At 39.1% G+C, this 11,004-nt stretch overlaps 1 protein-coding gene across 1 annotated transcript; it reads right to left on the minus strand.

The window, feature by feature from the left end:
* Positions 1-4,365: 4,365 nt before the first annotated feature.
* On the minus strand, positions 4,366-10,889 carry LOC144660160 (uncharacterized). The gene is made up of 2 exons (XM_078520741.1): positions 10,793-10,889; positions 4,366-6,965 (listed from the first exon to the last, which is right to left on the minus strand). The coding sequence occupies exon 2, from the start codon at positions 6,947-6,949 to the stop codon at positions 5,051-5,053; it is 1,899 nt and encodes a 632-aa protein (XP_078376867.1). The 5' UTR covers positions 6,950-6,965; positions 10,793-10,889; the 3' UTR covers positions 4,366-5,050.
* Between the last annotated feature and the right edge of the window lie 115 nt (positions 10,890-11,004).

The raw sequence follows: 11,004 nt of genomic DNA on the forward strand, positions 1-11,004 counted from the left end.
GCAACATAACTGAAATTAACAACTACACTGAGAGCTGCACAATTTACGGAGATAAACAGCTTTTTGAATATTTTTCTTTTCAACGTTTTAACTCATTTCTTTTAAAGCTATAACATTCTTTTTATTTGCTTAAGTATTTTATGCAACTTACTGATCAACAGTTTCAAACGGTGTCTCATACATAGATATCTGGTTTATACTTTTTAATTTACGAAAAAAAGACCATTTGCTTCAGGGGGTAAAGGGTTAAGCACCCGGTTGTTCATATCGGTTGTTTATTTGATTGCTTATTAGCATTTTATCGTTCAAATGTCGCATAATTTATGGTGGTTGTACACTGTAACAAAAAGTAATAAATCAGAAAGATAAAACATTTCTGAACATTTTTACAAAAGAGGTTAACATTTGCTTATTTACCCCTTAAATCTGTAGTAACAAGAACATTGAGAAGCTTGAGAAGCTTAAAATCGGGCGCTTTGCCTTGAAAGGCAGGGTTCAGTACAGCAGAAACCACGAAGCAGTTACTTAAGTTAAGCACTCAGTCCGACTGTGTTTGTGTAAGTCACAGGGCTTGCATGAGCTGTATTAGTGTGCATAATATAATATCTAGAACGTTGTCGAGATTGCATTATTACTTAAAGACATGATGGTTTCAATTTATAAATGTATCTCACACAATACAAATAAACGATTGAAGTAGACGAATAGACAATGTAAAGTTTTAAGACTTAGCAAAGTGCAGTGTATTGGTAATACTGTAAGGTGCGGTTTCACCTGAAGGTCGTGTGCTTTTCGGTATTTTCCAGGCATTGCACTTTGATGGGACAGTACTACAACTGTTTACCGGGGAACTACTATTGTCAAGAAAATGATCACAACTTGTTGATGAATGATTGAACATTTGTTTCATACCATTACTGTAATAGCAATTGATGAAGGCTTTTAGTCCTGAACCAAAGTATAAGGACTGGGAAATACTGAAACCCATTATCAGCCACCTTAAACGGAAATATCTTGTTGGTGTTTCAAGGAATCCAAGGAAACTTCACTCATCCCATGTATCTATGTATAAGGTCGAAAGACCGAATTTAAACATTTAACGGCAAATATTCTAATGTCACGAACGTAGGAGTCGTGTAGGCCCGTCACCTTTATTTACGATTGACTGTTGATTTCTGGACGGGCCCCGTTCTACCTCGTGCGAGCAATAAAAACGACTGCACTCAACAGACGTCAAGTAGTGGAAAGAAAGAAACATATGCACACAACTCATAGCATCAATCCCGTTGTTTTAGTAGGGGTTTGCAGAACGAACATGTGCTATACTGCAAAAACATCTCCACGCTAAAACAGACCATAGAGTGCTCAAAAAAGCTAGAAATATGCCGTCGAAGAAACACACAAGAGCTTCAAACACAAATTGTTTCGCTCGCTAAACCGTTTAGTTTTATCCGATTTACAAGCGCTTGTTTTACAAGTCCGCGCTCTACAAGTCCGTGCTTAACAAGCCCTCGTTTTACAAGTCCGCGTTTTACAAGTCCGCGTTTTACTAGTCCGCGTTTTACTAGTCCGCCTTTTACAAGTCCACGTTTTACCTGAGTCCGCGTTTTACTAGTCCGCGTTTTACAAGTCCGCGTTTTACTAGTCCGCGTTATACTAGTCCGCGTTTTACAATTCCGCGTTTTACTAGTCCGCGTTTTACTAGTCCAGTCCAGTCCTCAAAATACAGTATGCCAAAACTCCCCGCCCTCTAAAGATAAGTCCTTGACGGTTCTTGTCGTTTTTCGGTGCCTATATATTCATCTTCGGCATCTTTCTCATCCACCTCTCGTTCTGTCCTGTGTCTGTCATCACACGAAAGAAAAGCTGATTCTCAAAAAATCTGCCACAAAAGGAAATTGACAAAAACAATATGAAAACCATATATCGAAAGTTTCTTATTCTAAAATTTTATCATACATCTTAATTCAGAGCTACAAAGAAGTTCCTCCTTTTGAGTTATTGATACTGTTCTTACAGTACCTCTTTCCACTAGCGAAATTTTACAAAATTCCTTCGCGGCGAAAAGGTAGCGCGAATCCAGAACAGACTCCAATCGAGAGTGGGTTAATTCTAGATTACTATTAATTAACTATTACAACATTCATTTTTAAAATAGTTTCCCAAGCCGACTAAGCTAACTAAACGTCGAGTGTATCTTTCAGTAAACAAAACATGCCGTTGTGACGCCGGAAATCCAGCTCACGCATACTATACCCCGTGACTCACGCAAACCTCCGACTTACGTGCTACTACAGTCATTCCTTTCTAAACATTTTTTTTTTGACCACCACCGTACCTTTCTACCCAAAAAACTCATGAAACCGCCCGGTTTTAACCTGTTTTAACCTTTCAAAAATTAGAGCGTTCGAAACTAAATAAGATCCGTAATCACAAACAACATACAGCCGTTTACCAGCACTCTTTAAAACTCCTGAAACCCTTCAAAATCAGGCAAAATAAATCTTTGAAATAACCTTTATCAAAGTTTCTAATTTTTTATTCAGTTCTATAAAATGCCTTTCATACACTACTGTCAAACAAAAATTTCAATTTCCTCAAAGTTTCAAGACAAAAGAATAACAAATATTTCGTGCACAATGTAATTTGATTAAGCCAATATTATCACGTCTAAAAATACTTCAAGCAATTCAGTGAAAACCCGTTTTTTTTTCGTATCAACGAAAACCACTTTCGAATAATCAATACATGAAAATAACAATAAGATCAAAAGGAAGAAAGGAACCTTTCTAATTATTTGAAGACTTTCAAAGCCGTGATATTATGCATCCAATCCGCGATAAAATTTAATTACAACAAAATCCAAGTTCTCATTTTGAATTCCATTTTTTTCAGTTGATACCTTTATCCAACTTGTGAAAAATTCCATTCAAGTTCCTATTAATACTGTACATTCCCAATGTTTTGCTCAGGTCTTCAGAAGCGTCTTACTAACCAAATCTAAAATAATTCCAAAACATGCTGTACAAACATTCTACTCTTTGTGACAAACGACTTGACGACCAATTGTTCAGAAATGAAAATCGACACAGTTCTTGCTAAATAAAAAAAAAGTTTTACGGCGGAGTCAGGCTCAAAAAATATACCGCAAGATCACACCCCCATTCATAGTCAGAAACCAGCAAACCATCTAGTTTGCTAAAAAAAAAAACACTGCGTGACATCAATGACGTTACCTTTTTCATTTACAAAAATAACTTTAACTTGTCAAAGTAAGTGCAATTTCACAATGGTGAATATCAGTACAGTATGGGGCCCAGTTCTCGGCCACTTTGTGTTTAACGCGTTTTTTCACACTCCAGTTGAATCAAAAGAAAAAGGTATTTCCTTCAAACGATAGACTGATTCATGTGCTTTTAGTATCTTGAGTTTGATCGTTCAATTCGATATAGAAAGCTCACACGTCGAGTTTACGCGGAGGTAGGTGAATTTGCATTCCCAAAAAAGTTGTTTGTTTACGGCTCCAAATTCATGGATGTAGTTAAATTCGTATTTTATCCAAAAGCCCCCACCATACGAGCTAATTTTTGGCATGTGAAACGTAGAATAATTCAGCTTTCTGCTTTAGTTAACTTTTCGTTGAACCGTTGTATTTTTTGGTCTTAATTTACTTCGAAATTTTTTCTTGCGACGTTTGCGTATTTGCCAGTTCTCGGCCACCCTGCTCGCTATCACAGCTTAACGCTTGGTTTTTAATATAATTTCATCTGCTGCTGCCAGAATGAAAGAAATAAATGTTTTAAAAATAAAGTTCAATCTTATCTCTAAGTTTTGAGCTGACTCTTGTCTTGTCTATTATTTCTACAACACCTAAATCTTTCAAGACCTTTTCACTGCAAAATAAACCATCTAAATGCACGGGTCACACAATGCGGTTTTGCCAGAACCTGCACATAGGCAACTAGGCGCGTTAAAATCCTTCTTTTCTAAAGTAAAACAAAGCATCATAAAAATAATTTGGGATCGATATAGTATAAATAGGTTTACAGAGTGATTTTATGACTGTGAAAATTAATTGAGCATTTTTTACAGATAATTACGGACAAGCTTTTTAGTGGCCGAGAACTGGGCCAAGGTTGCCGAGAACTGGGCCCACAAATGGAGCTTTTATTTTTATTATTGCTCGGGCAAATTAATTTTTGACCGGTCGATAGCTTTACACCAAAAAGCTGAATAATGTAGCTAGCTCTGGGAGAAATTTCAAGTTCCTGCAGTTCTTCTGAGGTAAGAAATACAAGTTTACGTCAAAAGTGGCCGAGAACTGGGCCCACAAATGGAGCTTTTATTTTTATTATTGCTCGGGCAAATTAATTTTTGACCGGTCGATAGCTTTACAACAAAAAGCTGAATAATGTAGCTAGCTCTGGGAGAAATTTCAAGTTCCTGCGGTTCTTCTGAGGTAAGAAATACAAGTTTACGTCAAAAGTGGCCGAGAACTGGGCCAAGGTGGCCGAGAACTGGGCCCACAAATGGAGCTTTTATTTTTATTATTGCTCGGGCAAATTAATTTTTGACCGGTCGATAGCTTTACACCAAAAAGCTGAATAATGTAGCTAGCTCTGGGAGAAATTTTAAGTTCCTGCGATTCTTCTGAGGTAAGAAATACAAGTTTACGTCAAAAGTGGCCGAGAACTGGGCCCCATACTGTACTTTGCCCCGTAAGCTTTTTTCTCTGTCCTTCCGCCGAAGCAAAAAAACACAACCTGATTACACATTAACCCAAAAGTCGACCAAGTGTGCCTGCAACGATTTCCTGTCAAAACTAAAATGAAAACCATTGCGGTATGCGTCACCCGTAGCGGTTTTGTAGCAACCCCGAGCTATCCCCGTCTTTTTGGCCGCGCCAGGAGACTACGCTCTAGGACGACCAAAGGGTAAACCTTAAATCGGCCACGCCCGATTAATTAAGCCACCATTAAATAACTGTTTCAGTCTTGTTCTTGTAGCTGCTTGTGATTTAAATTGAATTTCTACTTAAATTAATTTCACCCTATCTTGCAAACATTGATCGTAATAAAATTGCACCTGCCATGCTACAAAGAAGGAGATGAATAACATGGCGTTTGTAATACCAACAAGAGACAATGTTTTCCTGAAATGCTTCCCCGTCATAGCGTGCATTGTAGTGAAATGGACCTTCAAAGTCAGGAATTTCATCTTCGCTGTCGTCATTAGCATCAGGGCACTGTGACAGACTACTTCCCTTGACAAGTTGAGCTGTTGGGCCTCCTTGGTAAAGAGACATACGATTGGACATATAAGCACTGTAGTACTGATCAAAATTTTCAATGAAGGTCATCTTTCCAAAGGCAACAGGGCACCAAGAACTGCCTTTCAATTGAGCAAAATAACACATTACTCCCTGTCGTATCGCAAGATCCCCAATTCGCTGTACGCCAGAGCCAATTGAACCTTGGGAGTACCCCATAACTGGGCAGGGCAGACATAATTGTATTGGTGAAGTAAACCAAATACTAGGAACCGCAAAGTTTACTTTAAGGACAACTTGGATTACCTCAAGAATCATTGAGAAGGCAGGAATGAAGACCCTCTGCGAGAAGTTTGGTACATTGTCTCTCCACTCCCTCATTGTTGGTCTTCCAATCATAGAATATTGTGCAATAGAAACATCACCAGTTTCGGTTTTACCAGTTATCAACACTTTAATAACTGCCAACATGCAACCATATCTCAAACCCCGTTTAATTCCAACTTGGGAAATGAATTGAAGAACACCAATCATCAAGCTAAGACAGCGTCTCTGAAATTCATACCATGCAAACATGTCAAGCCAGTCGTAGTTCTTGTAACCATCTTCTTCTATAGGTCCTACTGGTAATGTCAATACATCTATGTCAGCAGCAATTACAAGGTAATCCAAATAGAATGGCGCTCCCTCGCCATCCTTTGTTATTACACAACAGTTATTCAAAAAGAAGGTGGGCATTCTGAGTTCATTGTAATTGTTTAAGAGGGCCTTAAGCACATCGAAAACACATTGTTCATCAATGCATTCTTTCTCAGTTGACTGGCACTTTAAGTTGTAAACATGATCTAAGACAGCCATTTTGAGCTGATAAGAATGAAAAATGCGATAAGCGAGTAACCATTTCAGTAATCTGTAACTATAACGGTGTCCTTCATCAAGGGACTGCATGAGGTAAAGCTCTGCCTGAGCAAAGCTCACATGAAAGCACTTCTGGCAGTTTGGTGAACAAGGTTTTGGTACAAGATAGCATGGTCGATCTTTAACCAACTGGTGGAAATTTGAAGGAAAATGTTCATTCTTTCCAAGGTCTGCAATAAAGACGTTCGTGCAAGGAATTGCTGGCATGACATCAACATTGATGTCAAATTCACTGTTTGGTCCCTTCCACTTGAATTCAAGTTTAGCTTGTGAATACCCACGGTTTGAAGTACAATGCAAAGTGCCTGAATCCCGTCGTATGGTCTTCTCATCGCAACTCATTGTTTTTAATGCTTCATCAATCATTGTAGAAAACAGTCTGCCAAGGCTTTCAAGCCTTTTTTGCCGTCTGCTTTCAAATGTCACCCCTACTCGTCCAGGTCTACACCCAAGGTGTATATCAATTTCTCCAACTTGCAGCTTAATATTAAAGTCAAACTCATCAGGAACAGCAATTTTAGTTTTTTCAAAGAAACTTCCAACAGGCAGAATTTCTTCCACAGAAAAAAGTTCTCCATATGTTTCTACTTCATCTTCTTCGTCTGCTGTGTCTTCAGCCACAACTTTCAATGTTTGGCCCTTTTGAAGAATTGCCGACAGAGCTTCATAAACTGATGACTCTATATCGCTGACTTCTGATGAAGGTATTGTGAACTTGCAATACTCTTCATGAAGCCGATGCAGGAATGTCCTTAGACTCATGATCAAATTAAAGAACCTGAAATAAGATTATGAATCATATTTTAAGTAAACCTCTTTAAGGTGGTAGACTGGAGTTTAGCTCAAAAATGAAACATATCAAAACATTCAAGGATTTTAAAGATAACATAGATTTATTTACAATCCCAAGAGATAAGCACTCCATTCTGGCTATGTGCGGAATAATTAAAGCCTAAAGTCGGTCGCTAGGCCGGCACTTTGCGCCGCCATATTGAATTTATTGTGTGACACGAGAGTGACACGCACCAAATGTTGATTTGAGTCTTCTTTTGCCGTTGAAAAGCTTTGCTACGTTTTGGAAGACGCAAGTTCAGGTCTGCTGTACCTTTCCTGTGAAAGAGTCTGCAATATATTCTACAAAAGAAGCTAAATGACGATCATTATATCGGACGAACGTGATTTAAAAAGCGGCATTGTGTTACACTATCGATCATTGTGAAATATCAACTATAAGCCGAAATCAGTCGTTCAGAGCAATTTACTTGTCTTGAATTAAACGTTCATGGTAGAAATAAACTTAACTTATGTCCTTTGTGTGGTTTCTTGGTATTTTGGCTCCATTTAATGGCTATATCTTGTTTTTTTTTTTTCGTTTATGGGACTCGTGACATAACATTTTCACAACACCGCAAGAATTTACAGCCCAGCACGAGATTCTTCACGGGATACGTGCGCAGTAACTCAGTACGCCTATTATCCGCTGTGCCCATTAGCCGAGGTCTCAAGTTCACATCGTTGCTATGCATTAGTTGTTTACGCCGCCATCTTGAACTTCGTCAAAGGACGGACAACATCGTAGATTTTCGGCATTCTTCACGCTATAATCGGTCATGTGTTGCCACAAACACTTCGAACAGCGGTTTTCTAAGAAGATTTCAAAATGGCGCCCGATAAACACAATCTTGTGATGAGATATCGGCGAGAAACTACCACAATTTAAGGACCTACACAGACCGCGCTGAAAGGTATTTTAAGAATAAAGTTGTAGACTTATCGTATCTGGATGAAATTCGCGTGGTTTAATTGTTATTTTGGTGTAAAAGAAACTTTTCACGGGAGCCCGGAGCGAAATAAGTTTTCTTCGAGATGTGAGTGCCGCGTAAATAATCAGCACGTGTTTTTGACTTTAAAACTCGATTTCTGAGGAAAGAAGCGGCTTTCCACTCCGGGCTCTATCCACTGTTTAAGTATATACTAAATAAGGATTTCAGATGCTTTTTAATTCTCAATCTTTTTATTGGTGTGTATTTTTCAATGATTATGTGAAAGCTACTACTTATTAAATACTTATCAAAATAATTATTAATAATAATAATAGCAGTGACTACTGACATTTACTGCAAAAAATGAGTATAAATATGTCTTACATTCAGTATTTACTTATCCTCATCGGACCCATGAGGACTCTTGAAGCAGGCTTAGATTCAGTACTGTCAGTAAAATTTTAACAGTATGCACCCCCCTCACCACAAACAAGAAAATAACTTCATCAAACTGGAGATGATATTTAACAATAATTCACCAATTAAGTGGAGGTGAATAGTTAACAATTATTCCACAAGCGCGTTGGATATGAGATGTTAGATAGCCAACAAGGTGTGTAGCGCCAAGTTGGCTATAACGATCTCATATCCAACAAGTACAAGTGGAATAATTGTTTTATTAGCAACGCCCAAAGAATAGCAATATTTGAGCTCCTCGGCTGTTTTCGTTGACGAGTATCGGCTACTATAATATATGTGGTCAATGGTATATGAGCTCATATATACCATTGCCTGTAAACCAATCAAAACGCAGGAATTGCAATATACCATTAATAATGGTGGATATAATATCCATAAGCCGAGTTTCTCGACCAATCAAAATGCCACAATTCTTATAATCACCTCTGAAATTATACTAAACATAATTATTCCGTGTCACAAATCAACACCAAGAAAAAGCCTTTCTTAGCAGGAATTTGCCTTCTCTGGAAGGTATTATGTATCAGTCAATTCCAAAACCGCCCATGCCCCCCGGGCAAATCCCCGGACATTTGACTTTTTTGAAAATTTTTGGTCAAATTCCCCACTATATTGACAGCTACATGGTCAAATGCCCTACCAGTTAGGGCTTCAAAGAGGGTCAAATCCCCCCACACTTTCCAGATTTTAAAGAGGAAAGAAAGAAAATGCCGATGTTACTTTTACTTCATGTAAAAAATTATTTGAAAACGCTTTTTCTAGCTTAGCTATAACGGAAACAAGAATAAAATCTCTTCTGACAACGAATCCACACTTAATTACTTTTCAATAAAGGCAAAAGGCTATCAAAGCAAAAACAGAGGTGGAATCATGAAATGCCAGGCGTTTTGGGAAATGTTTGTGTTGTAGTGAGTGAATGGATTATGAAACCAAGACGAAATCCTTTAGCAAGAGACCGCTGACTGGCGTTTTTTCAATGGTCAAATGCCCGACCCGGTGGGCGAATTTTTGCGTCAAATGCCCCACTATACGGAGTCAACCTCCAGTCAAATGCCCGGTGTATGCCCGGGGGGGGGGATGGGCGGTCTTGGAATTGACTGATACATTATGGAAGAAAAGAACTCCTATCAAGTAGATCCATTATTTCACTGATTTTGGAATTGCTTCGCTTGCAGCTTTTTCGTGCGATGAAATAAAACATAAGCGTCCCCCTACGTTTTTCCTCGCTCGCCCGCGTTTTTCGCTCTCTCCAACTACCGAGAGCCTGGAACAGGCTAAGCTCAAGCCTGCGAGAAAAACGGGAAAGATGGAAGTGAGAATATTCCTTCTCGTCGCTCGCTTTTCAGCGCGGACGTATACAAAACATGGACCCGGGTCCATGGACCACCCCTGTGGACCCGGTCCATGGACCACCTTGTGGACCCGGTCCATGGACCACCCCTGTGGACCACCCCTAATTTTCAAAAGAAAATCAAAGTGTAGAATGGGGACAGGGTATAAATTGACGGCAGGTACCAAAACCCAAAACAACGAAATGAAACCACCGAAACGAAACGACCAAAACAAGCTAAACCACCAAAACGAAACCGCCGAAACAACTGAAACAGCTGAAACGAGTGACAAAGACAACAAGACAAAATCACCGAAACAAGCAAAACCTTTACCAGCTAACAGTAAACAGACTAACCGGAGTCCTAGTTAGGCTAACCGGAGTGCTATTTAGGCTATAAATTGGAGAGCACCTTCCATGCCTTCCACTCCGATTGGCCACTCCAGTTAGCCTAGCTTAGCCTAATAAGCGCTACACAGTTTTTAACAATATTTTGACAATATTGTGATCTTATTAGCCTAATTAGCACTCCGGTTAGCCTCAATAGCACTTCGTTTAGCCTGAATAACACTCAGGTTAGCCTGTTTACGATTAGCTCTCGCTAATGGTAATGGTTTCAGTGATTATGTTTCGTTTCGCTCATTTCAACCGTTTCAGCGGTTTCGTTTTGGTCGTTTCAGTGGTTTCGCTAATTTGGTTTTGGTCATTTCGTTTAAGTGGTTTCATTTCGTTGTTTTGTGTTTTAGTACCTGCCGTCAATTCATACCCTGTCCCCATTCTACACTTTGATTTTCTTTCGAAAATTAGGGGTGGTCCATGGACCGGGTCTACAAGGGTGGTCCATGGACCCGGGTCCATGTTTTGTATACGTCCTTTCAGCGCGGCGAACGTGAATGAATTGTATTTTGCCATCACACGCCAACCAAATGAATTCTACTACGAACCAGTAAAGACATACAAAAGATCAACTGAGAGCAATTTAGAACGTTTAAATACGTCGATTAAACTTACTATACACACTGTATACATTACCTGACAACCAGAAGGCGCACAGGAACGAGTAAAATGCAACGTTTCCCCGAGGTGTATCGTGGAGATGTGCGATGACATACCAAATTTGCGACTTTGATTTTCGCCTTGTACCCCGGCCTTATACATGCATTTTACAGAATTTAAATTTAAAGGTATTAATAGGCATCGAACTCCTGTTTCTCTCCACACAAACTTGCCACGTCGAGGCGTCA

Source organism: Oculina patagonica, chromosome 7, assembly GCF_052425735.1.
Source record: "Oculina patagonica isolate OP01 chromosome 7, crgOcupat, whole genome shotgun sequence".
In the NCBI taxonomy this organism is placed as follows: Eukaryota; Metazoa; Cnidaria; class Anthozoa; order Scleractinia; family Oculinidae; genus Oculina; species Oculina patagonica.